General features: G+C 44.3%; 2 protein-coding genes and 1 pseudogene across 5 annotated transcripts; 1 reads left to right on the top strand and 2 right to left on the bottom strand.

Annotated features, from left to right (window-relative positions):
* The first annotated feature begins 162 nt into the window (after positions 1–162).
* On the top strand, positions 163–8,991 carry BCS1L (BCS1 homolog, ubiquinol-cytochrome c reductase complex chaperone). Of its 2 annotated transcripts, XM_081920577.1 has the most exons (8): positions 163–250; positions 2,406–2,782; positions 2,930–3,069; positions 3,936–4,130; positions 4,845–4,908; positions 5,111–5,280; positions 6,495–6,612; positions 8,559–8,991. In XM_081920577.1, exons 2-8 carry the CDS (start codon positions 2,463–2,465, stop codon positions 8,809–8,811), a joined length of 1,260 nt encoding a protein of 419 aa, XP_081776703.1. In that variant the 5' UTR covers positions 163–250; positions 2,406–2,462; the 3' UTR covers positions 8,812–8,991. The 2 variants fall into 2 exon arrangements, with proteins under 2 accessions (XP_081776703.1, XP_081776702.1); XM_081920576.1 differs by lacking the exon at positions 163–250 and having other exon boundaries at positions 2,053–2,782.
* A 180-nt stretch (positions 8,992–9,171) lies between these two features.
* LOC309375108 (olfactomedin-4-like) lies at positions 9,172–14,835 on the bottom strand (annotated as a pseudogene). The gene is made up of 4 exons (XR_014173357.1): positions 14,737–14,835; positions 13,566–13,739; positions 11,570–11,741; positions 9,172–10,376 (listed from the first exon to the last, which is right to left on the bottom strand). The product of XR_014173357.1 is annotated as an olfactomedin-4-like (transcript).
* A 3,074-nt stretch (positions 14,836–17,909) lies between these two features.
* On the bottom strand, positions 17,910–26,054 carry RNF25 (ring finger protein 25). 2 transcript variants are annotated; one of them, XM_081920494.1, is made up of 10 exons: positions 25,945–26,054; positions 24,919–24,993; positions 24,392–24,494; positions 24,231–24,298; positions 23,397–23,466; positions 23,233–23,304; positions 22,418–22,558; positions 21,415–21,504; positions 20,607–20,741; positions 17,910–20,265 (listed from the first exon to the last, which is right to left on the bottom strand). In XM_081920494.1, the coding sequence occupies exons 1-10, from the start codon at positions 25,992–25,994 to the stop codon at positions 19,525–19,527; spliced, it is 1,545 nt and encodes a 514-aa protein (XP_081776620.1). In that variant the 5' UTR covers positions 25,995–26,054; the 3' UTR covers positions 17,910–19,524. The 2 variants fall into 2 exon arrangements, with proteins under 2 accessions (XP_081776620.1, XP_081776621.1); XM_081920495.1 differs by lacking the exon at positions 25,945–26,054 and adding an exon at positions 25,418–25,545.
* Between the last annotated feature and the right edge of the window lie 69 nt (positions 26,055–26,123).

The raw sequence follows: 26,123 nt of genomic DNA, 5'->3' as shown, positions 1-26,123 counted from the left end.
TGGGCCTCCAGATGTTTTTGGCCTACAACTCCCATCATCCCTAGCTAGCAAGACCAGTGGTCAGGGATGATGGGAATTGTAGTTCAAAAACAGCTGGAGGCACAAGGTTGGGAAACACTGATTTACAGTATAAGTTTACTGTAACTCTTTTCATATCTCTATATCTAGGGGGACGATAGAGTAGAGAAAATAATTGTTTCCGGTCAAAGAACCATAGAGAAAAGCAAGGCAAGAGAGGCGCTACCCGGAGGTGAGGTCTTTAATGCGTGGAGAGCGTGTTCCACTCTGCGGGTGTTGTTCCTTTATGCCGGGCGTGTGGAAGGGGGCACGAAGGAAAGGACCTTCTTGATGCTATGGGGGCGATTAAGTGCTGCAAGAGAAAAGGGCGGCGGGTTCAGACGATTCTCCTTTCGAGACAGGAAATTGAGCCTGAGACCCTGCATCATTTCAGCCGGGAGTCAGTTCCATTGGACTCAATGGGACTTAACCACATAGAGAGGTTTCCTCCTCAGCATCGCACCCCTTTTAAAAGTGTGGAGAAAAGTATTATAAATTTTCCTATCTCTAGTCGTGGTAGGCAGATGTTTCCAGAGCAGCAACCAACATTTGGGCTGTGGCTGACTTTCCAAAAAACACACACACAAGTAATGAAATTTTTCAGAGAGCATCAGTTCAGTTTCTACTTTCCACCAATGCTATTGGAAATAAACAGCAAGCTCCACAGAGCAGACAAAATGCTAACTCAGAAGAAATTCAAAGTGAATATGAGCTGCAAAACATGATTGATTTACTATTCGGCCCCCATGTATTTGGCGGAGTAACTAGTTGCCGAGTTATGTTTCTCTAGCTTTCTGGGCCACACAACAAGCTACTTTTGAGTGACCTTTCAAAATTTGATTGTGGTGGCATGGGGAGGGGGTCTGCCCAAGAAATCAAAAACTTCATTGGGCATGCCTAAGCATTTGAGCTAGAAAAGGGCAGTCCAAATTGAGCAACTTCCCTATGATAAAGAGCTACAATGGTGGGGGTGGGGACGTTAGTTCAGGAAAAAAACAGGTAAAGGGGAACATGTTATATAAAATTATGCATGATGTGGAGAAAGCAGATAGAATTCCTGGTTAAGAAGACTCCTTCCCCATTCAGTTCAATTCAAAGTATAAAGTGTTTATTGTGTTTAAGATAAGCATAAACACCCTAGCTACATAAACTTTTAAGAGATGCTGGTACATCATGAACTATTCTACTATACAGTCAAATCTTGGTTCCCAAACACCTCCGTTACCATATGCTTTGGCTTCCAAATGCTGAAAACCTGAAAGTAAATGTTCCGGTTTTCGAATGTTTTTTGGAACCCAAACGTCTGACACAGCTTCCACTTGAGTGCAAGAAGCTCTTGCAACCAATCGGTAGCCACACCTCGGTTATCAAACATTTCGGAAGTTGAACGGTCTTCCAGAATGGATTATGTTTGACAACCAAGGTTTGACTAATTAGAAGTAAAACTTTACCATACTAGCTCCGTCTCCGCCACTTCCCACACTGTGGAATGAAAACATACACCGTCATGTAACATAAAACAATCCCATGATTGCAAGCACGGAGCAAGAATCCTAACAAGCTCAGCAGGCTATAGGGAACCACACAGCATGTAACCTTCAGCTTCTCTGCTGGCACCTTGCACCGAGCAAAACCTCTTCTCAGTGAATACCTCATGCTCCTGCCGATGCTGCTGCAGCCTTGGCTTTATACCCATCTCTGCACACATTAGAGAAAGAGAAGATGGATGAGTGACGCTCCAGGCATTTAGCCTTCGACTATTTTAAGCCACCCAGTGAAGCCGGTGTACTAACTTAACAGCATGGGGAATGGGCTGCTGAAGACACGGCCCAAGCACAGAGTGCAATTTCACCAATTTTTCCAGATTACACCGACAAATGCAAGCTAGGGAATATCCAGTTTTCTTTACACAAGCCAAAATGGTGGCAGCCTTGCTTTGCAATCTTTCAAACTACTATAGAGAGGGAAGCTGAATTTGTGAGTATGTATGCATAATTACTTGTATTCTGGTTTTCCAGTGGGGAGGGATCTGCCAGGGTATTTATTTTGCTAAAATAAGGTAGCATGGAAGAGGCTAAAGCAGGTGTGGTGAGACTTTGGCTCTCCAGATGTTGCTGAACTACAACTCCCATCAGCCCCGGCAAGCATAGCCAATGGCCAGGGAAGGAGTTGTAGTTCAGCAACATCTGGAGGGTCAAAGTTCCTCACACCCAGGTTAAAGAGAATTTGTCAATAAAGCTCGTCTTCTGGAAGAAGCATTTAGGTGACCAATATACTTGCCACCCATATCTTCATAATTAATTTGTTGTTTTTTTCTCTTCCTCTCCATGTGTTGTTGTGGTGTGTAGAAGAAATGCAGCTAGGAATAGCTCTTTAGCACTGGAGTTATTTCCCCACCCACAACAATGCCCTTTTCTGACTTTGTCTCGGCCCTGAAGGACAATCCATACTTCGGAGCAGGCTTTGGCCTGGTGGGTGTAGGTACAGCCTTGGCCCTGGCCCGTAAAGGGGCACAGCTTGGCTTGGTGGCTTTCAGGCGGCATTGTATGATCACCCTAGAGGTGCCAAGCAAGGACAAGAGTTATCACTGGCTGCTGAGCTGGATCTCTCACCATGCAAAGCACACCCAGCACCTGAGCGTGGAGACCTCATACCTGCAGCATGAGAGTGGCCGTATCAGTACCAAGTTTGACTTTATCCCCAGCCCTGGGAACCATTTCATTTGGTAAGTGAGGCCATGGAAGGTCTTTGGGATGGGCAGAAGTATTGCAAGGCTAATAAGGAAGTGGTGGTCATGAATATTGCACGCTTGCTCATCCAGTTGTCTCCCCACCACCAGTTCCTGTTCACATGTTCCCTGTTCTGCTTCCAGGTATAAAAGGAAGTGGATCCGCATTGAACGAAACCGGGAGAAACAAATGATTGACCTGCATACGGGCACCCCCTGGGAATCTGTCACCTTCACAGCAATCGGTAGCAACCGAGAAGTTTTCTTCAACATCCTGCAGGAAGGTACAATAGCTCTCCTTGTTTGGAGTGGTGCCTGCTGGCAAGGGTGGGTAATACATTTAATGATGATGTTGGCACTAGGGATGAATAGATCAGTCTATTTCTGGGCCCAGGTTTATTTTACATGTGTTCTTTAGTAAGTCCATTCCATCCTGTTTCTGCATTAATCTGCAATTTAAAAAAAATATATGCAAAAAATCATGTTCAAATACATACCTAAATATATTTTTATGAAGTAGCTATGATTGTAGCTCATTGTATGGATTTCTAAATGTATTTTATTCCAAATTATGCATTTTGCATGCCTTTGGGCATTTTTTGAACTGAAAACTGTATTTCAAAATTTAGAGAAGGCCAAAGTCTGATGGCTAGTTATGTTCTGTTCTGCACCTGATTCCAGGAGGTACAAATTATATCACTCTGCATCAGAGTTCACAGAACTCCAGTTCCTTAAGTACCCCTACTTAGAGCTGGGGCTATCCTCCAAATTGACACATTCTCTTTGGTGATGCTTCCTTGCTTCTTTGTTATATTTAGCAGACAGGCGATTTCCCTCTACCTCTTTCCCATCTGTATCCAGATGTGCAGTTAGAAGAGTTTGGATTTGATATCCCGCTTTATCACTACCCGAAGGAGTCTCAAAGCGGCTAACATTCTCCTTTCCCTTCCTCCCCCACAACAAACACTCTGTGAGGTGAGTGGGGCTGAGAGTCTTCAAAGAAGTATGACTGGCCCAAGGTCACCCAGCAGCTGCATGTGGAGGAGCGGAGACGCGAACCCGGTTCCCCAGATTACGAGACTCTTAACCACTACACCACACTGGCTCTCTAACCAGTTTCCTTTCCTCAGCTTTGTTCCTTTCTCTGCAGCCAAAGAATTGGCTCTGAGGCAGCAAGAAGGAAAGACGGTGATGTACACAGCCATGGGGGCTGAATGGCGGCCATTTGGTTTCCCACGACGTCGGCGTCCGCTCACCTCTGTAGTGCTTGAGAAAGGAGTGTCCGAGAGAATTGTGCAGGATGTGAAAGAGTTCACTGGTAACCCCAAGTGGTACATTGATCGAGGTGAGTTTACTTTTCAGGGAGTGACATTCAGATACCCTCACAACCTGAGCTTTTCCTTTATGAGCTAAATTAAGGCAGGTGGGATGCCACTTATGGAGCCAGCGTATCCCATTATTTAGCCCAGATTATCATTCACAATGCCCTCTGCTATTGCGCACAAAGGCATCTCTGCTGCCTTCTGCATCCCTGTCATTTCCAAACTGTTTGCGCCTTCTTCCTGCTTTGGACTCCCAACTGTGATGATGCCTCTCTCTTCTTATGAGTGCAGCGGGAAGCCTCTTCTTACCTCATTGCAGTCTCTACAACAGCCCCTGCATAGTCCCAATCCTTGAGAATTAGGAACTATCCCTTACTTTCTACGAGAGAGACTGTCCTGGCTAGTCTCTGCACAGCCAAGTACTGATAAACCAAACGTTCACTAAGTTTCTGGCATTTGCCACAATATTTTGTATCAACTGTTTGCCAAGTTGGTTAAAGTAGTGCTTTTGTTCAGGGTGCCCTAAACCTTTAGGATGGCAGGAAATTGGGTACTCTGTCAGAGCCCTGTGCAATATATTTCTTTATCAGCAGCTGGAATTGGCCACTATGGAGTGAGCTCAAGGAATCATCGATCAGCTCATTCTTATTCTCGGGTGTGATGATGGTAGCTCAGATTTCATAAGTAGTTGGAATAGGCTGAGTTTTCTGCCTTTTGACTAGCCTCTTTGTCTGTAGGAATCCCCTATCGGAGAGGATACCTGCTGTACGGGCCCCCAGGTTGTGGAAAGAGCAGTTTCATGTGAGTACCATGTCCTCAGCTTTCCTCCCCCCCCCCAAATCCCTTTTCTCAAAGTTGTTGACCATGGATACAGTCTCTAAGGGTACCTCCCTGGGCACCTTGTGTAGCTCCTGGTCAGGAATCACTCCCTACAGCTTACACCTTTGCACAAGGTGTTGTCATAGTTTTCTTCAGTGGAAACATTGTCCTTTGTCTATCACAGCACAGCCCTTGCTGGAGAACTTCAGTACAGCATCTGTCTCCTGAGCCTGAGCGATCGCAGCCTCTCTGACGATCGTCTTAACCACCTCCTGAGCGTAGCTCCTCAACAGAGCATCATCCTCCTGGAGGACGTGGACGCTGCTTTCGTCAGCCGGGATCTTGCTGCCGAAAGTGAGTGACAGGCAGATGGCGCCTCCCCACTCTTTTGTTCCAGGCTGCCCTTTTCTGCTGCCTCTGACTGAGCTGGGACCAAGCGTTCATCACCCCTGTGTTGTAACTCTGTGGAGGCATCCTGATTAAGTGCTGCACCGCAGCAACTTTCCCAAGCTAATTGTTCATTCAGAGTGGGGGGAATGAGAGCTGAATAGTAGCTCCTTCCTCCAAGCTGCACTTTGCAATGGGATTCGGGTTGGTGACCTGGTGGCTGACAAAGAGGGGTCAATGACTCAGGACACCAATGTCTTTTGGAAAATGTCTTCCCTTACGAACCTACCCAGACCCTTCGATTTTTTATCCTCCTACTAATGCCCACTCTGAGGGAGGTCTGGAGTGTGGTGACAAGGAAGAGGGTGTTCCAGTCAGGGCTCCCCACTTGTGGAATGCTCTTCACAGTGGGGTCCTCCTGGGGCCATCATTAAAATTCTTTTGGCACCAGGTAAAAACTTAACTCAGGTATTTGACAGATGGTGATGATTTGCTGGATGATATGCTTTGTTGCCAAGTTTTCCCCCCTGCTGCTTTACTGTGTCTGTTCTCTGGATTTTTGTACAGTTTCTTTTTAATTGCAACGTATTGCTCTCTTCTTATTGAGTTTTTTTTTTGCTTTATGTCTTTAAAATTTTGTGAGTTACTTCGATACTTTTTACGTAGCAAGCTACCAATAGATTGAATAAATATAATGATAAATAATTATCTGCAGGCTTTAATGTGACACCTATTCCAAATCAGTTATCCATATACAAAGAGAGACTTGAAACAAGACAGGCGCTTGGGGACAGGTTTACATCTTTTGCATTGTGGAAGAGATTCGCCAGCAGAGATCCTAGAGGCACTTCTTTTTGCCAGCCTTCTTTTGACATAGGCTCCTGACTGTTTATCGTCCTGCTTTCTATCGACTTGCATTTTGCCACCAGGTGGCATGATTTTCTCTGACCCCTTCATGTATCTATTTGGACAGCAGTGTGTCAGGAACATTTCGCAAACCACTGCACATCAGGCAGGCAGCATAAAACTAGTACTACTGTAACATAAGACCACAACAGTGGGATTGTTGCCCTTCCCCTGGAAGGCTATAAACCTAGACAGAATTTGGGCAGCCCTTGGTCACAACTGTACCTATAGTGTCTCCCTCTGAGCTGTCTCTGTGCCTCTGTGTTTCCCTCCAGACCCCAGCGCATACCAAGGCATGGGACGCCTGACTTTCAGTGGCCTTCTCAACGCATTGGATGGTGTGGCTTCCTCCGAAGCAAGGATCGTATTCATGACCACCAATTATGTGGACAGGTCAGAAGCATTGCACAGAAAATGGGGGCAGATAGAGAGGTTGTTAGCTGCAGAAGATAACCTTTTGCTTGGGAATGATCATTTAATGGCACCCAAGGAAGGTAGTGGCTGAGAGGCTGGAGTCTACAGTGGTTTAGGATTCTACATTTCTCTAGCAGCTAAATCAAAACTGTTGTAACAGAAGTAGGAAGGGGAAAGGGGGAGGGGAAGGAGACGATGTAGCAACAACTGACAGTCCCATAGAGAAATTCCTTCATCACCTTCCCCTCACAACATGAAGTACTACACTGGTGACGCATTGAAACCACCAGCCGGCATGTGGTGAGGACACTAACACCATGATAACCTCACCCAACCCATTCTACTCAACCCTCTCACATTCGGTGCCAAAGCATGCCACGAGGAGAAGCTAGGTATCCCCTGAGGCAGATTTTTGAATCCCTCGGTAGCCCAAACGCAGACAGAAGCAGGACTGTTGTTTTGCCAGGGAAACAGCTACACACACACACACACACACACACACACACACACAAAGGACCAGTATTCCAGCAAATCAGCCTACTTCACCTCTCAGTGGCTGGGAGGAAGGCTGCAAATGGAGTCCCTTTGGTGGTAGACCACTTCAATCCAAAGGGTTCACTTCCCTTGGTGGGACCAAGGATTCCTCAAGTAACACAGTGCCTAAGATGTCTCCATTGGTGTTTTTGAGGTGAAGACAAGCTAGGGGTGGAGGAGAGTTTTGTTTTGTCTGCATTTTCAAGCAAGCTAGCCAAATTTGTACCTCCCAAACGAATTCACAATTATCCTTAAGCTTCCCCACTCCTCCAAATTTTGCAATACAGTCCTTGGTTCCCAAAATGCATTAAGATTTTTATTTATTTTTTAGTAGGAAATGCATTTAGAGATGCATACCCTGATAAATACTATTTAAATATGCATTTATAATAAAATGCATTTTTAAATACGAATTTTTGTATGGATTTTTTAAATTAAAAAAATACAGATCTTAAAGTGGAAAAGCAACAGAGCAGACTTAACACCTGTAACACTTTGGACATGGACCCCAAATAAACTGATCCGTCCATCCCTAGCTCACACAAGGCAACTCCATGAGCTTCCTTATAACTCAGTCAAGAAGGAGATTGCAGTGAGTAACAGAGGAGAGCAGTTTGTGTCTCACCCCTTGGAAGTGCTGTCTTTATGAGGCAAAATCTGCCTTTCTGGGGACCAGCTGGTAACTATTTTAAGTATAAAAAGGAGGAAGGCAGCAGGAATGAAGACACACTTCCTGTTCCAGAAGATGATACTATAGGAGAAGACGGAAGAGAATCTTATCTTGGGGCTCTTGTAGTCTCCAAGACCTGTGACACATCCTCTCCCACAAGCATAGGACTCTGCCAGCCATGTAAGCCTGGTGCTGAAGGAGTCGTGTGCAGGGTAGAAGAGCAAATGCTCAGCAGACAGGGTCAGCCAGTTAAAACTGGCTGGGTAAGGCTTTGGGTAACGCTGGGGTCATGCTTGCTAGGGAGTGGTCTGGGGTATATATACATATGGGCTTCTGCCTCCTTTGGTCATGCTGGTTTGCAGCATTTAACACAGAAGCTGAAGATCTGGTTCTGTCCTTGTTTACTGTTCCTGGTTCCATGCAGGCTCCTCTGAGATTGTAGGAGGGGATGGGTAACTTGGCAGGTATGGAGAAAGAGGAGCATGATGGGTGAGTGCAGCAAGACGTGGGTGTAGTTAAATTACAAGGCACTGTTACTCTATATTCTTTTAGAGAGTAGCTCAAAAAAATAAAGGGGAGAGCAGATTCCCCTAGCCCTGTATCTTCTTGGGGTTGGAGAGAGAACAAGGAGATGATACCCCAAGTGAGAGGAGCATAGAGAACCATATTTCCCACCTGAGCATTTGCTGAGCCTCATTTTTCTTCTCCTCTTTCCCTGCAGGCTCGATCCAGCCCTAGTTCGCCCTGGCCGGGTGGACCTGAAGCAGTACGTGGGGTACTGCTCAGAGTGGCAGCTCGGGCGCATGTTCCAGAGGTTCTACCCAGACCAGCCAGCAGCTGCGGCCGAGGAGTTTGCCAAACAGGCCGTGTCTGCCTCTGATCGGATCAGTGCCGCGCAAGTCCAAGGCCACTTCATGCTACACAAGGCGGATCCGGACGCAGCCCTTAAGAACGTGCAAGCTCTTATATCCTGACGTTGAACAAACCCCGAGACCGCTTTGCATATGGCTTCCCCAGGAAAAGGGTTGTTTGCATGCATGGATTTGTTTAGGTGGGACGAGATAATCATGAGGGTGATGCCATCCACATGTCCACCTCAGTGAGGCCACCATTTTGTAAAGAAAATAAAGAGCAACCCAACATAACTCCTACAATGCAACTCTTGAAAATGAATAAATGTGAAGCTCAGGTGTTGTGGAACTTATGTCCTCCAGATGGCAAATGTTAACACCTGAGGAGAGGCCCAAAAGGTGTCATAACTAGCCGGAGGGGACAGACACACACAAACACAACACACGCAAGGTGATTTCAGGGTGTATGTCTGCTGTTTATGAACTCCTAGTTACTCAGTGGCACGATCTATAGCAGATTCCACACCAAAGCCCTAATCCTGTTACTGCCAGAATCATTTGGTGCGAGGGAAAGGCAGTGGAGGTTCAATGGTGAGAGCAGCCAACCCTGTGACATGTTCTCTTCACACAGGTAGACACTTGACTGCACTGTGAAGAAAAGGGCTTGTTTAATTATACCCTTTAAAGATAGAATCTATCTGCTGGCCTTACAATCAAGACTTTTACCATTTAAAATATGTATTTGCCAATAGGTAAATGTTGTGCGTGCCTGGCCTTGTTTCTCTTTCAGGCAATGGCAAAGTCTCGTGAGCTGAAGTGGTTTTTATCGACCATCGCAAAAGTATCTGGCTCTTTCACACTGAGCACGCTCCTCTTTTGGAACAGGGGTACGCGTCGGAATATCACATCATAACTGACCAGGTAGCCATCATTGTACATGTATAGCTTGTGGTCATTGGGGTTGTAGCTTATGCTTTGCGGTGTGCCTGTGAGCTTTTCCAGGATGATGTCCATAGAGCCTTCTATGGCTGTGTTAGTGTCATATTTGTAAAAGATCTTCTCGTTGTGTTCAGTCACCCGCATCAAGGCATACATCACCCCCACAGATCATGAAGGTGCTGGTTGCCTTAGGCTTGTACAGTGAGGTTTGCCATGACTTGACTATTGTCAGAGTATTGGGATCCAGCTGCCCAATCATTATTTTCCCCTTGTTTTTTTCCATGGAGTAAATGAGCCACAGTCCATTCTCATCCCCGGAGAAATCAAAAGTCTTGCCAATTGATTCCTGCCAATTGATTCCGCCTTGCGGTGGACCTTACTGGTTGCCACATCCAGCCTGCACAGGTTCCTGGAGTTGTAGCAGTTGTAATAGAAGCTGCCGTTGTACAAAATAGTTCCGCTTCCCTGCCCACAGTTAGTGTAGTTCCAGGTGAACCCAACAAATTGAGAAAGGCTTTTCTCTATTTGGTTTTTGTAGAGCAGCAGGTCGGAATAGGAGTTGTAGATGCGGTAGGTTTCCAACAAACGCTCGTCTGTGTTGAGAGGGACAACCCAGTATGCGTCAGGATTCTTGTTTCCAACAGCAAAGTCCTTTCCCCGAGCTCCGAATTTGTAGCTTAAACCTCGCCAGTTGAGTTTCACTATAAGTGGCTTTCTAACGTTTATCAACACCTTGTTGTCGCAGTTACCTGCCAGGGAATAGAAAGGGAATTACTTTTGTTTGTGGCTCCTCTTGACAAGTTTTTCTCCGCCTTCAAACTGCTCTGAGGTTGTTTGTGTGTTTTTTTAACAATCAAGAGGTGCATAAATTTTACAAGATAAGTAACTAAATCATCTTTGTTTTCTGTGACCATGTTAGGCATTCTGCTTGTTTCAAAAGCTCTGCCAAGTTTTATCCCACTGCATTTAGAAAACGGGTCAGGCCCCCAACCCAGACTCCTCTGCCCTGCTGTGTTTTCTCTGCATAATGCTTCCCAATTCCTCCTCTGTACTGTCATTGATCAGCTGTTCATTACATGTTTGCCTTCCAAAATTCTCACTAAAGCAAGTGGTCATCATCCCTTTTGGGATCATTTGCAAACCTGAGAACTGCTGTGAGCACTAAGCACAAGCACATGCTACATTCTATTAGTAAGTGCAACAGAATGCTTCTTTCAAGTCTAATGTCAAATGGCGGGGGGACTCTGTGGCACCAGAAGGGCTCTGCAGGCCTTTTTATAATATAAAGAACTATTAAGTGGGAGGTAATCCAGTAATTATTAGGAAATTCCTTTTACCCTGACCTCTACTGGTACAGGCTGAGAACTGATCTAGTGAAAGAGCTCAAAGCTAAAAAGACGGCAAAATTTTCCTGGGTCAGGTGGTGCCTCAAATAGCTCGCTGAGGATGTGCTAGTTGTGAGAAGAAGCTGGGTTAAGTTTGTGGGGTGACCAGACTGAAGCAAGCCTTCTCAATGGTGGCTCCCTGTTTGTAGAGTGCTTTCCCTAGGGAGGCATGCCTGGTTGCGTTATCTGCTTTTAGGTCCCAGGCAAAAACATTTTTTTTATTCTCCTAGGCTTTTGGCCCTTCATTTGGGAGAGTACTTAACTATGTTTGGGGTGTCTTCTTCCACTCACATTTTTAGTGGGGCAGATTGACTTGGATCTGCTCTTTTATATACAATGAGCATTTTATGCCGTGATGTTATTCTTTTTCTTAGATTTGTTTTTAATGGTGGTTTTTACAGCGCAAGCTGCTTTCCGTCACTTTTATGAAAAAAGCAACAAATATTAATTCTGGTGACGGTGATAATGGTGATGATAATGATGGTGATGATAATGTAGCTTATAGACAAACCAATGTAAGGAGAGGTTCCAGCCCACAATCACACGGTAGGACTCACCAAACTCTGGAGTCCCGTTTCCAGAGGGAGAGACGCCAGAATTGGGATTTGTAACAGAGTCTTCGCAATCGGCCAGTTGTTTCTTGAGAGTGGCTATTTCCCTATGTGTCAACAACACATTGTTCTCGTCAAACTTTTCTAGTTCCCACACAATACTGGAGACATTGGAGACCTGAAACATATTAGCACATGTTTAATTGAACAGCCCCAAGCAATTTTCTACTGCAGCGTCTCCCTGTGTGTTGTGGTAGTAGATCCTGCATTGCAGGAAGTTGGACTAAATGACTTTTGCGGTCCCTTCCAACTCTATAATTCTATGACCCAGAGACATTGACTGATTGTTCTTAATAGCTGAATCTTCTCCAAGGCTTCTGAATGGCTGGGAAAAATTAGTAGGACTACCAGTCCCCAATTCCCTGATGAAAATGATGCTTGGCTCCATCTTACATGCCTCGGAGCAGAGGTTTTTGCCTTTGCTCACAACATTCTTAATTACAGTAGGTCCATGAGCCATGGAATGTTGAAAGTGTCTGTTTTTTAAAAAAAAATAACGAGGAGAGGTAAGGAAGGAATAACCTCTTTATGCTAGTGGTAAGCATTAAAATAGGCAAAATTCTCATCCCATGTTTTCCTGCTCCCTGAAGCAGCTCTCTAGCCATGGAGGACTCAGCATTGCACAGAAATATTTTTAAAGTTTCCTTGAAGAGCCCCAAACAGTCCCCCAAATGCCCTTTCTAAAGCAGGTTTGAATCCTCTCAAACAGGAGCACCACCTTTGGTGTATTCAGTACAATGTGCAAGCACAATTCAAACTGCTGTGCTCCCAAACATTTTGTACCTACCTGTTCGGTTAAACATGTAATGCCCACACCAGTTGCACTTAGAGCATTAGTCAGATCCCGAGCCCATCGCTTCGTATGATTAATTTTTTCTAGGAGGTCTTGATAAGTTTCTTCATCCTTGATACCTTCCATCTCAACCAGACGCACTGTTGCGGTTAATTTCTCCAAGGTACCATTAAATGATGCCAAGTCTGTCTGGAGTTTCATAGCCTAGAGAAATTTGCAGGACACACACTTAGCAGGATACTGAAAACATCTTTCCACAAATCATGAACAACCATTTCATTACAATTGTTGCTTCCATGCTTGTCCTTTTCTCTGGAACAACCATTATTTTATCACTCAGTTTTGAAGGTGTATCCAGACAATGAGTAGACTTCAACTTTGCACTTTCACAAACATTGGGCTGTGGAGACGGGAGAACTCGGAGCACTTCTGTGACTGACAAATTTAGTTTATAGTGGGTGGTGGTGGACTATTTTACCAGGGCTATCCAATAACAGTGCTTTGGAGGAAGGGTTAACATGCCTTGAAAGATCTGTGAGCCACATTCTGTCACACACACGCCCCCGCCCCCCGCCAGTACCATTCCCCTGTGTAGTGTTGCCAGCTGCTGGAAACAGTAATCCGTAAACAGACCCCTGTGTTGCAATATAGACAAGCTGAACAACATAACACAGGATGATGGCCAATAACAATGGCACTAAACACTATTTATAGACTAATACAAATGATCAGAAATTACAACCAAAGTCTCTAAATCTTCTTCACCAGTCGCGGTAGAATAATTCAAAAGTTTGATATATACATAATCTGTCATCAAATATCTCCAGAACAGAGTTTCCGGATAACCAATCTGTTTCATTCAATGCTTCATCAGCCAATCTTGATCAATTCTTCATCAGCCGGACTTGTAATAATTCATATGAGAAGGAGGCAGTTCAATTTCTTAGCAAGCCAATCTTACATGTAAGCAAATATAAACGCTGTAGAAAATATGCTCTGGATCAGTGCTCATATGATACTGTAGTCACTGATTGTGTTGTGTTATATTGTTCAGCTGCTGGAAACAGTCAGAACTAGACAGCATTAGTGATTCAAGGCAGGGAATAAATATTTGGCATGCTGTCTATGTGCCGAAGTGTGCCCCCTTACCTTGCTCACTTCTTCTTCATAAATAGTACTCAGGTTCTTATAAGCGTTTTCCAGGATAATCATCAGATGTGAAGGAAAAGTAGTGTCGGGGAGCTCTATGCTGCAGATACATTTATAGTTTTCGTCATCACTTGCTATTGGTCCATCGTGGAAGATGATCTGATCTGCAGCAACCTGGGATGATGGATGCAGAAAGGCAAATGGGATGCTTCATCGCTTGATTTAGCCCTTTCTCATAACCTGATAGTCAGCTAAGGTCAGGATAGCTTCCTGAGAACAGCAACCTCCCCACCACATCCTTTAGCCAGCAAATGCTCCCCATTCAGCACTAGACTGAGCCTTCTACATCGTGTTTTTTGGGCAAAGTCTCTTCCAACAGATTGTACTGAGTCTAGGTAGTTACCATTTGAAAGAATAAAGCTTCTACAATGGTACCTCGGGTTACATACGCTTCAGGTTGCAAACACTTCAGGTTACAGACTCCGCTAACCCAGAAATAGTGCTTCAGGTTAAGAACTTTGCTTCAGGATGAGAACAGAATCGTGCTCCGGCGGCGCGGCAGCAGCGGGAGGCCCCGTTAGCTAAAGTGGTGTTTCAGGTTAAGAACAGTTTCAGGTTAAGTATGGACCTCCGGAATGAATTAAATACTTAACCTGAGGTACCACTGTAGTTTGTTTGGCCTATGAGCTGATTGCTCTCCTACAGCCTCAATCCACTCCTTTCAATTTACGCTTGCTGGTGCTAAACCATGATCCCTTCACACTCTACTCTCCTGCCCTTCCCTTCCCACTGGAGTATATCCACTACACTTTTATATTCAAAGCACATTCTTTCCGTCAAAGAATTCTAGATACTGCAGTTTTTTAAGGGTTGCTGGGAATCGTAACTCTGCAAGGAGTAAAGGACAGTGCCCAGAAGCAGAATATGCTTTAAAGGTATATACTGTATGCAGCTTAAGTAACTCACTTTAGTACTAAGTTCTGGTTGCGTCTCATGTGATTCCTGAACAAAAACATTGTTTCACAATATTGAATGAAATGCAAGAATCTCCAGACCCATGTCATGCCTCTTTATACCACTGTATAAATTATTTCCAAGTAGGAATTATTGCATTTCAAACCCTGCTTGATGTGTCAAAGCCAAAGGGAAATAATCATTTGTTTTCTCGTACGTCTTGGGTTTTTGGGGTGCTTCCAGATGGGTGTTTATTGTGGGATCGTAGAATTGTAGACTCGGAAGGGATTCCAAAGCTCATTTATTCCACCCCTGCTATGCAGGAATCACAGGTACCGGTAAGTGTTCCTCATTTCATGCACAGAATAATTTTCACAGCATCCCCAGTACATCAGCATCAGAATCCCATCAGGATTTAATATAAAATATCACTAAGATGGTTCCCCCACTTTTATTAGCAGGGGGTGCCTGGCACTGCCTGGGAATTTTTAGGAACCTGTTGTTGTTGTCATTTTTAAACAGATAGTGTAATTTGTGAGTTTAGACATGTCACACCAAAAATTGGGTGAAGTCATGCCAAAGTCATGTTTTGGTCTGCCATCATGATTCAAGATGGTCACCAGGAAGCCTTTGTAGAGTGGGGGGAGCCAGGCATACCTGCCCCGGGCCTCAGAGGGCTAAGCCAGCTGGGGGACGGGGCAGGGGTTTGCTGGACTGTCATGCCAATAATACCCCATTCCTCCCAGTCAACAGGGGACTTCTGCCATGGGTCTCAAGACAAGCTCTGCACAGGCTTGGCATCCAGCATCCAAACATTGCCAAAGATTGCTGCCCCCATCTTGGGAACCCTTGTGCAATGTTTCGTTATGATCTCGACAGATGACTGAGCCTGTGCCAAAAATGGGCAAAGTAACACCAAAATAATGTCTTGGTTCACTATTTTCATTCAAAATGGTGCCCATCATCCAAACATCAATGTACACACTCACTCTTCCCACCTTGGAAATACTTGTGTCGAGTTTAGGCAGTGGAAGACAGGAGTCCCTGGCGTGCTCTGGTCCATGGGGTCACGAAGAGTCAGACACGACTAAACAACAACAAATAACCACATATATATGTGTGCACGCGCAGTAAGCTACGTATGTCATAACAGCACTGCCAGATCTCTAACGATTCCCAAGTCTGTTTGATCTGAGTTAATGGTTACAATGAGGTTCTCCATGCAGGCTGGGTTAGGACGTACTGTTAGTGCCATTGAGTGTTCTCCTTGAGGCGGGTGGTTCCACTTCTATTTATAGCAACACGCAGGTGTGAAACAGCACTTGCTCTTCTTGCCAATGTTACAACAGCAAAACATGGAAGGGGGGAATTGTTCTTTCATACATTGGGGGGTGGGGTGGAGAGAGAAGATACTTGAGGTATTAGTTTTAACCCAGGGTGGGACAGTAACTCTAATATATCGCAGACAAATAGGCGAAAGCATGGGAAAGGCTAGGAAGGTTCAGGAAGAAACAGATCCTGCACTTCAGAGATTTTATAAAAGAAATTGCTGGATGTGGACAAGATGGAAGAAAATGGGGTGGGTTTATGAAATGAGGGCTAAAGTCCTTAAAGGATCGAGAGCAGTTGGTAAAAAGGAAGGCAGAACAATCAGGAGGCAGCAAAACAATAGGGGAAAGTGTCAAGCAGAGGATGTGATCAACAGCACAGATCCAGATGCCTTGAGACCTACTCAAGGAGGCACAGCCATTCACCAAGGGTGTCAGAATGAAAGAAAAAGCAGCAGCTGTTTCCTCCATGAGTACGCTGTGTATGCCCTATAATCAAACACTTGTTAATAGTGATGAATATTTTTTAAGGATCTCAAGAGTCCTAGAGAGCAAATGGGGCAAACAGTATTTTGTTCACCTTCAGTCCTACAACATGGTACCCTCACTCCATTGCTCCTCTTGTCCCTTTATTTCCCAGTCTCATCCCTTCCTACTTGTCTGATGTTTGGCTCCTGTTCCAGTTTTGAGCATGTTCATCTCTCTTCTACCATACCTCCCACATGGCACCGTCCCATTACATATTTCGAAGGGATTCAGTTGCATATCAGAAAAATAGTAAAGGTAAAGAGACCCCTGACCATTTGATCCAGTCGTGACCGACTCTGGGGTTGCGGTGCTCATCTCGCTTTATTGGCCGAGGGAGCCAGCGTATAGCTTCCAGGTCATGACTAAGCTGCTTCTGGCAAACCAGAGCGGTGCAAGGAAACACCGTTTACCTTCCCACCAGAGCAGTACCTATTTATCTACTTGCACTTTGACGTGCTTTCAACTGCTAGGTTGGCAGGAGCAGGGACCGAGCAATGGGAGCTCACCCTGTCGCGGGGATTCGAACCGCCGACCTTCTGATTGGCAAGTCCTAGGCTCTGTGGTTTAACCCACAGCGCCACCCGCGTCCCACAATCAGAAAAATAAGTCTATACAATTCAAGTGGAATAAGTGCTTTGCTGTAACAAAATCCACTTTTAAAAACCAGACTCTTTGCAATTGGGGAACTGCATGAAAAAGTGTAGTATAAAAGACAGAAAAATATATAGATGGAAATATATATAACCTCCACACATCAGGATGAGTGTTCATCATTGTATAACCTCCCTTCAGATCAAGATGGCTGCTCAATAGGACAGAGTCAGACATTGTATATCTGCATATGTTTGGTTCAAGCAAATCAGGAAGACTGCTTAGTTTAACAGGTAATCTGAAATAATCCATCCAAACTCAAATGAACAGTTTGTGTACTCTAATAAAGTAGCCTGTCATCCAGCTCTTACCTTCTCTTTCTTTTTTTACCTAATGCACACTACAGGAGCTATATGCACTTTGCTCACCAATTAGCAAAGTGTCAGCAATTAGCTATATGCACTTTGCTCACCAATTAGCAAAGTGCCTTTAGGTCAGTTTTTATGACCCAAGTTCCTAAGATGTATAGCTTTTAGGTATTCCTGGACCTGGACCTATGTCTGTATTATAACCCTGTCCAGAAAAGCCAATCAGGATCTAGATATTGTGTTACCCATGTTTTGTATTCTATGTAGGCTCCATTCATTATTGTTCAGAAGTTTCAAGTGGTGCAAAATGAAGCAGCCTTTCTCCTTAGAAGAATAGTTTACAAAAAAAGAAAAGAAAAAGAAAATGTGAATCCAACAGAAAGATGTCCAAATTAGAACCCGATTGTTTTTCATTTATAATCAAAAAGTACTTCATTTTAGCTAAGAAGTCTTAAACTACTTGGGTCATAGGTTAGAAACCATCTAAAAAGAGGCAGGGAGGTAATATTGTTGAATGGTCTCATCACATGCAGCACAGCAGCAGCTATGTTCTTTATCCATGAAAAAGTCATAGATTGGTTTACTCAAATTGCTTTTAATACTCCTGTTTTGCATCACATCACCACAAATTACACCTCACCACAGTGCAGGGAGGTAAATCAATCTCACATCAATCCTTTTAATAGGCAGAACTGCTCAAACTGGTATATGTGCATGCATGCAAATGAGTAATGACATCCTTTAGCCTCTAGCATGAACTGGTTTAAAATCAGTCACATTTCTATTGTAAGGTCATTTTGGCCACTGTGCTCTGTAAAGTTGTCACACATCTACAATGTTACTGTGGCTAAGCAGAAAAGGAAAATTATGAAGTCTGGCAAAGCTTCACTTGGGGAGGGGTGGGGGACATTTTGCAGTCATATAAGGAATCTAAGCAGCTTGGGAACTTTCACACACCCTAGGGTAAAATTTGTTGTGGGGGGAGGAAGGCCATAAATATGTGAAAAAATAGAAATACAAGTGGAGGAAAGTCTGCTCAAAATGTTTGCATAGTGGCCACATGTACTCCATATTGCTACAGACTCCTCCTCTGAGCAGAAATACCCATAAAGACAAGGCTGCATTTTGCTGAGGGAGATGACAGGGACTGTGTAGCCTAAAAATAGGTAGGTACATTGGTATTACCCTCCCAAATGGAGAGTAGAGCTGTTCTTGAATGGTGTGTGGGTGAATGAACATACACACAGCCATAAGGTTAGGAGGAGAAAGACAGTTGAGCACGAGAGATTTCTCACCCCAACAAAACCAAATTTGGCTAGAATCAAAGATGATAAGATCTAAAACATAAGTCACGTGAACTCTGGACAGGATTGCAGTTAGTAAACCATTGCAGGATATTACATTTGTGAAAATAGGCAAAGACAACAGCCTTGGTGTACCTGGAGCTGAAACCTTTGATGCCAATACTAGCTCCAAATCCAACTACCGGGTGAGTGAGGAGTTGGACTTCTTATAATTTAAAGGCCCTTTAGAATAGGCATGTTTGATGTTTGCACTTCAAGGTCAATCACTACTGAACATTAGCCAATTACAATGAGGCAGTGGGAGACCCCAACATTCAGTCTGGCCACATTTGGGGGGCTTAAAGCACCCTCTGTGGTCAACAGCCGCCAATTCAATGTTGATTAAAGTCCACTCTTTTCACATGTACCAATACCATCAATAAGGCATGTCTAAAAATAGTGACACTATTAATGGCAAGTCCTCTCCATAGTTCTGGACAGTAAACAAGGAGACCTGTACTCCCTTATGGTCCTTCTATTTTTAGCACCTATTTTAGAACAGGGTTACTTAATAGTTATTTTTCAAGCTTGGCTTTTAGTTCAGTGATTCAGCCTCAAACAGTCCTCTACACAGCGCTGATTCAGTGTAAGATCCTACAGTTTACCCATGGGCAATAGCATTTGGCTACCATTTATTATTCAGTTATTTACTACAGTCCACAGACAGTAATTCTGATCTCTGAGGACAATATACCCCTACTCTGCAAGACATAAACTGCCCATGGCTGAGAGGAGAATTTCAAGACAGATCTGCTTTTCCTTACAATCCAGGCCAATGGTTGACAGCACAACAAAATCACCAGTGTTCACCCCTAGAAAAAGCCCCTCAAGCCTCAACTCCTGCCTGCTAGGAGCCATCCTCAGTCTCTTGGCTCTGCAGCTCTCTCCTTGAGTTCAATGTGGTGCGTCCTCGGCCTCTTGGCACTTTAATATAAGATCCATGTTCTCTGCCCTTGGTCTTTTCCCACTGCCTACAATCCTGCATCCCACGGCGACCCTGCCACTTGGCCGACCCCCTGAGCTCATTATGGCTAACCTCCAAGTTTACTTCCTCACTGTCATGGGCTTGACTTTTCTGCTCCTGCGTCCATTTCCCCACAACATTTTTCTCCTCTCTCAAATACATTCCCTCTTTGGTTGGTGAGATTCCTCTGGTGCACAGCTCTTTTTTCTCCACCAGTGAAGACACTTGGTCTCTGCTGCAAGATTTTGAGAAGTCTTGATTGTACCTCCCACAGCTTCGCTGTCCCCTCTCCTTTCTCCAGTTGGGTCTTCTACTGAAGGTTCTGGATTTCCCCTCAACAGTGAGAAGACAATGAGTTTCTGCTGGTGTCTCCAGTGACTTGTAGCGCAGCTGCCAGCCAGGGCCTTGTATAGATGGTTTCTCCTCTCGAGTCCTCTCTCTCTTGCTATGGAAATGCAAAGGGACAGGCGGTCTCTCTGGTTTTTCAGGTTCATTCCTCACTGGAACAGCAGCCTCTGCAGTTCCTTGGGTATGTTCTGAGCCTACGGATGGCCTCAGTTCCTTGTCAGTATCCAGAACATTTTCTGAGATGGCTACTTGTTCATGTTCAGTGGTATCTGGGGGCTAAAAATGATAGAAACCAAAATGAAGGGCAGAAAATGCATAAACCCAGCAGGCTTGATTCTCAGTCTGAGTGGCAAAGATCCCACAGGAATTAATATATTGATGTCACCCCATCTGTCTTCCCCAGCCTTTGCTGCTTAAATCTTTCCCTATAGTAACTTGCAAACTTGCCAGCAACAAGTGTCATCAGCACTTTAAAAGAATTGCCTAGGATGCAAATATTAAAGCTCTCTCTTTTGCTACAAGACAGGATGTCTCAGCAAGTAAAGTTTGCTACCTCCATTGTTTCATTCTTTCCCTATGACAGTTATCCTCTTTGTACTCCTGCTCCCTGCACTAACCTTTTGTAGGCTGATGAAGTAGCGATTTCTTTCTGCTTCAGGGTCAATGATGCCTCCTTTCTCCTGCTGCTTCTGATAGATCAGGCGCAGTTGTTCTCTGTGCTGCAGTGTCTGTGTGTCAGGTTGGTACACCTCCTGAGGAAAGAGAGGCATGTAATTAAATGGTTGACCCAAGCAGAGCCTTCTGGGTCTCTCAACCCTCCAGATCTGATGGGCAAAGGGGCTGCCGGGGGGCAGGCAGAGACAAAGACTGGGAAAAAAATGCAGCCTCCCACCTCCTTACACAGGCAAGAACATCTCATTAGTAAAATTCCACTCACAGCATGCTCCTCCCAGAGGATTCTTAGTTAGAACCTAAGCTGGTATTTCTAAACACAACTAAATGTACTACCTATTGTGTAACGGGGAAGCAAAGACACGGGTTGAATATATCTGTTGTTTCACTCTGTTAATACTTTTTGCCTAAATGAAGAAGGGTGTGAAACTAGCCTGCTATACAAACAATAAAATTCCTATGTGGCCCCTGGAAGGTTGAATAGAAAGGAAGACAGCTCCCTGGCTGAAAATAATTTCCTCTCCCTGGTGTAGAAGTAAAAATTGACAAGAATGTTAGCCACCTGCAAGAGTACAGAGCACCAGGTATATGACTGTTTGGAAATAACACTTAACAGAGCTCATTTGGAGAAATGCGGTTGCCCAACAGGTCCAATAAGTGAGAGAGATTAGTGAAGTAAGAGGGTGCCTGCCTGGTGCATCTTTTAAAGAGCAGCAAGTCCATGTGAAAGGTCTGTTTTGAAAGTTTCCTTACCATTGGCTGCTGTGGAGGTGGTGCCGCTTGCAATGTTGCAAGATCATAAACCAGAGGCTCCCTGCACACAGGGCACTGCACTTCAAATTCCTGTACACAAGGTAATAACAACAAAATTCAGCCTTGGTTAGACCTAGTCATGGGATATACAGCTACTGTTCTCATACTCCGCCAGTGTGTCTTAAGAGAGTAGTATTTTCCTGATAAACTGCTACTCGTCCTGGGGAGCTCTAGCACTGAACAACAGTGTTATCGGCAGAAGAGTGCTGGGCAGTTTGACTACAAGGGTCATGGGGCAGCCTGGATTCTGAGCTCATCATCCAAGCCTCCTGGGAACATAGTTAATTTCATTCTATAAACATCCATCAGTAAAGCGTTCTCTTTTATAAGATGCTACTGGGCCTTCCTAACGCAATCACAACTTGCATCAAAGCTAGTGCAAAAATTATCTCAGAGTGAAGATTCACCACTAGCAACCCTGCCCTCAGAACTGTTCTATTGTTTGGGAGTGGAGGAAGATAACTTTTGTTTCTTGGCAAAGCTTTTTTGTGTATGTTGAAGTCCAATCACAATCTTTTCCACCAGGAAACACAGCAACACAGGTGTTCAAGGAGATATACTGTGAGTATTCTTTTTGGTCACTTGTATTGCAGCTGTGAAGATTGCCTTTATCTACAGAACTCCAGTTCTTTAGTATTTGAAGCAAAGGAAGATATGTTGACCATCTCCTCTAGTCTTTAACTAGATTCCCAGACTTTACACATCACTTAACATTTTGTTCTCTGTAGAAAAAATAACTTGCAAATGCAAAAGTATGCACAACACTGAACCATGGAAAACCATTTCAACATTTATCTGGGAAAATCTTGTCCACAGCTCTCAACACAATAACTAATAACCAAAATGAACTAGAAATGCTGATCCAGATTCAGAAGCCATTCCTGGAGGAAAAAGTTGGTGAAGTTCTAGAAGCAGCTGTGGGGTGCATGCAAGGAGCTATTACCTCTTTGGGCAGAGGTGCCAAAGGCTGTACTCTTTCTTTCCTCTCTGCACGGATCTCTTCCTCCATATGCTCTGTATAACTAGCAAGGCAACGTGAGTGAAAGTAGTGGTAGCATTGTGTCTTAGTGAAAGCTTCGTTTTCCTGCACAGGGGAAGGAACAGATTCCTATTAATACAAATCAGCTACACTGTGCGTTTTCAGCATACATTGAAATAATAATTCCCATTCAATGCAATTTCAATTCAATTCATATGTACTGAATTTTTTGCTCTATAAGACTTACTTTTTCCCTCCTAAAAAGTAAGGGGAAATGTGTGTGCGTCTTATGGAGCGAATGCAGGCTGCACAGCTATTCCAGAAGCCAGAACAGCAAGGGGGATTGCTGCTTTCACTGTGCAGCAATCCCTCTTGCTGTTCTGGCTTCTGAGATTCAGATTTTTTTTTTCTTGTTTCCCTCCTCCAAAAACTAGGTGCGTCTTGTGGTCTAGTGCGTCTTATAGAGCGAAAAATACGGTAATATATGTGGCTGCTGGCTCAGATTCAAACAATCACATTAACAGGGCCTTTTTGCACCCCATTCCCACTGTTACTCCCCTTCCCACTATGGGGACACATGCACACACTTTTGCAGAACTGAATGCAACACAGCACTAAGGAAGGGATCTAGAGACATCCCAACAAGTTCCCATTCCCTCTTCCTTCCTTTTTGAGTGAGCCCCAGCTTCACCTCATTCATCTACCTCCTTATATTAGTGCTTTTATTTCCTATGGCTCCCCACAAATGAAAACAAGATGCCAATCCAGCATGCCCGTACCTGGAAGCCATACAGGCAAATCACACACTGCCCATGAGGGATGTTGTTGTCTGTAAGGATTTCCTTTCCCTTCTGTGAAGACAGAGAGGGTCAATTTGTCATTTCACACAATAAAGGCGCAACAGCCCAAGCCACAGGTCCAACAGCCCTTTCTGTTCTCTTACCTCTATTAGCTCATATAACATAGCTGTACCCAGCTGGGCCTCAGCAGTAAATTGTAGTGTCTGGGAAATCCTAAAATGGAGGCAAAAAGGGGGGCAGGGTAAGGAGAAAGACTAGAATAGATGTCCAGGGAAATAAGATGACAAGAACTGGAGTGGCTAAATCAGCCACTTGCAATAGCAATCTCAACACCAACACAGGATGGGCTCCAGCCTCTCACCCAGTATCTCATCTGACACAGTAGGTACTTCAGTACAAATTAGAAGGAAGTGGTACCAGACTAAAATTGAAAAAGCAGCTTGAAGCCCTTCTAGGGGAAGGGAAAGCAGGGGAGGGAAAGCAGGTTCTAGTAAGCCACGTGTAAAGAGCCACAGAAGCTGGGACTTTGTTTTGGATGAAGATGCTGCCTTTCTGATACAGTAATGTACCAAGATGCATTGACTCTCATCTCTTAATTTTGTTCACCTATCAATAACATTTAAGGGAAAGATCTCCTTTAACATGTATTCCCCCAATGCCAATTTTACACACAAACACCATAATTAATTTATATGTACCCAAACATGTTGATTACATGATTAGAACTTCCAGTCTTGTTTGTAACCTCATTCCCCATGCTCCCAATGTTAGTAACATAGCAACAGCCTTCATAGCACAGCTCTAAATTAAGAGAACAGCTGCATAATATATATTCCACATAAGATCATTGGGCAGCTGGAACACAATATAAAGAAGCTCCCACCTCCCCACACTTTCCATTAAAAGTGTGACAGACTGAAACAAAGAAAACCTTACTTCTTGCACTGAACTGGAAAGAGTTTGCATAATACACTTACTTTTGGATTTGCTCATCTGACAGCCCTCGAGGATTCTGGATGGCTATCTTTGGCACTTCATTTGGATACTAATAAGAAACAAAGCCAAGTCAAAATGAGCAGTACAGCCATGCTAAAGTGCTACATAGCAAAATAGCCACTCAGGACATACAAGGCTTTACCTGAAGAGGCACGGATAGCACCAAGGTTAAGCAGACATACTGAGACTCCTGGTCCTCTGCAGTTGCTGGATGAAGGGTGATAGATATTTCCCACGGCACAGACCTAGGGTTGAAGAGAGGCTCAAGTGAGAGTCTGGTGTCAAATGAAAGGAAGATGGAACAGGAGAGATAATGCAGGTGGGTTGTTATTCCTTCCTTTCTCAGGCTGAAAGGAGATTGAAGCAGGCATAATGCAGACCTTTCATTCTTCCCACCCCATATTCTTACAAAGATAACTATTTCAGAATGGTAGTATCAAATACAAGGAGGGGAATAAAGAAGTGACTAATATTTTGGGAAATTAACAAACATGAATCAGGGGTTGCAATTCATTCCGAGTTTGTGCAGGACACTGTAGTCTAATCCAAAAACAGGGTACAGTCTTCTAAACCAGGAATCAGGTTCCACAATGACATATGCAAGATCACAGGAGTGATCAATACCATAAAACAAAGAACCAGCAAAGGATCTGACAATGTTGCAATTACCTTCCATTTCCTTTAGACACATGTAGCTCATCCAAGTAGATGGACTCTAAGACTTCCACTTCTGAAGGCAGAGCCCTGAGTAAGGAAAAAATATATTAATATGATACATAAGGCTAATTTCCTCAAGTTTCTCCAGTCCATCATGTATGATGTTATGTGTGGGGCAGATAGAAATCAGGATTGAACTCCTATGCATTAGCTGATGCTCAGCTTTTAAAAATTTTAAAAATGCCACTAAAACACTTAAGAGGACAGGCACTTGTGAAGGGGCACAAAGTCTAAACTAGCAGACCTTTGCTGCTGCCAGTGATAATGAAAACCACAAAAACATTTCTCTCTGGCTACTTCTCAGAATTTTACCTTACACACAATTCCCACAACAGTGGGTAGTTTACCATGCGTGAGAAAGGCTGTCACTTTCTTTCTGTTTTGATTCTGTGGCTGAAAAAACGACACAGCTCCATACTGCAAAGGGCAGAAACACAGCTGTAATACTAACCGAGAGTGAGATTGTTGCATGGAGTATTTTTTCATAATATCCACAAGGAACCAGTGGCATAACAGCAGCTGACTGAGAAGAGATCTCAGTTGGCATATGCTTCTAGCCAGGTAACTGTGCGGTAAAGAGAAGGCATTTATTTCTCTATCTACAGTTTTTCATAAGGAGTTTGTAAAAAAAAAAACCTGCTAGAAGACCAAAGGGCGAGGAGGAACAGGATTGGCCCAGGGAGTGGATTTTGCACTTGGCTTGGAGATAAGATTCATATCGCTGCTTGTTCGGCTACTGGGCGCTGCCTTTCTCTCTTAGCCCCCTACCCTCAGAAATAGCGGGGGGTTGTGACGAGACCCAGGAAGATGACGAACCACATCGTACATGTCGAACATTACATAAGAACAAGACGAACGAAGAAACAAAAAAATTCCTTCGTGAAGAGATGGAAAGGGGGGAGGTTTCCCTAGGCATTTGCTCATCTGCCTTCCGCTGAGAGAGAAAGGAGGACACACAAGGCCGAACTGCTCCCTTACCAATCCGCAGCCAACTCCTCCTGCTCCTCGCTGTCGCCGGTCGCCGCCATCTTGACAGGCCCGGAAACTCAACCGCTTTGGAATGCTTGCCGGGTTCTCTTCCGGCGCAGGGGGTTGCTAGGCAACAGCCGGGAGACGCCGTTGCGCGGGGCCTGCGCTGATAACCAGCCTCCGTCCGC

Source organism: Podarcis melisellensis, assembly GCF_964234715.1.
Source record: "Podarcis melisellensis genome assembly, chromosome: 1".
Taxonomy (NCBI): Eukaryota; Metazoa; Chordata; class Lepidosauria; order Squamata; family Lacertidae; genus Podarcis; species Podarcis melisellensis.
This window is presented reverse-complemented; position numbering and strand designations above follow the sequence as displayed.

Coding starts and splice junctions, on each gene's coding strand:
- BCS1L (XM_081920577.1), top strand. CDS start 2,463: ATGCCCTTTTCTGACTTTGTCTCGGCCCTGAAGGACAATCCATACTTC. Junction 3,070..3,935: donor CTTCAACATCCTGCAGGAAG/GTACAATAGCTC, acceptor CTTTCTCTGCAG/CCAAAGAATTGGCTCTGAGG. Junction 5,281..6,494: donor CCGGGATCTTGCTGCCGAAA/GTGAGTGACAGG, acceptor GTTTCCCTCCAG/ACCCCAGCGCATACCAAGGC.
- RNF25 (XM_081920494.1), bottom strand. CDS start 25,994: ATGGCGGCGACCGGCGACAGCGAGGAGCAGGAGGAGTTGGCTGCGGAT. Junction 24,994..25,944: donor GAGGAGTTGGCTGCGGATTG/GTAAGGGAGCAG, acceptor TTCCTTACTCAG/GGCTCTGCCTTCAGAAGTGG. Junction 22,559..23,232: donor TTTGCCTGTATGGCTTCCAG/GTACGGGCATGC, acceptor TCCCCTGTGCAG/GAAAACGAAGCTTTCACTAA.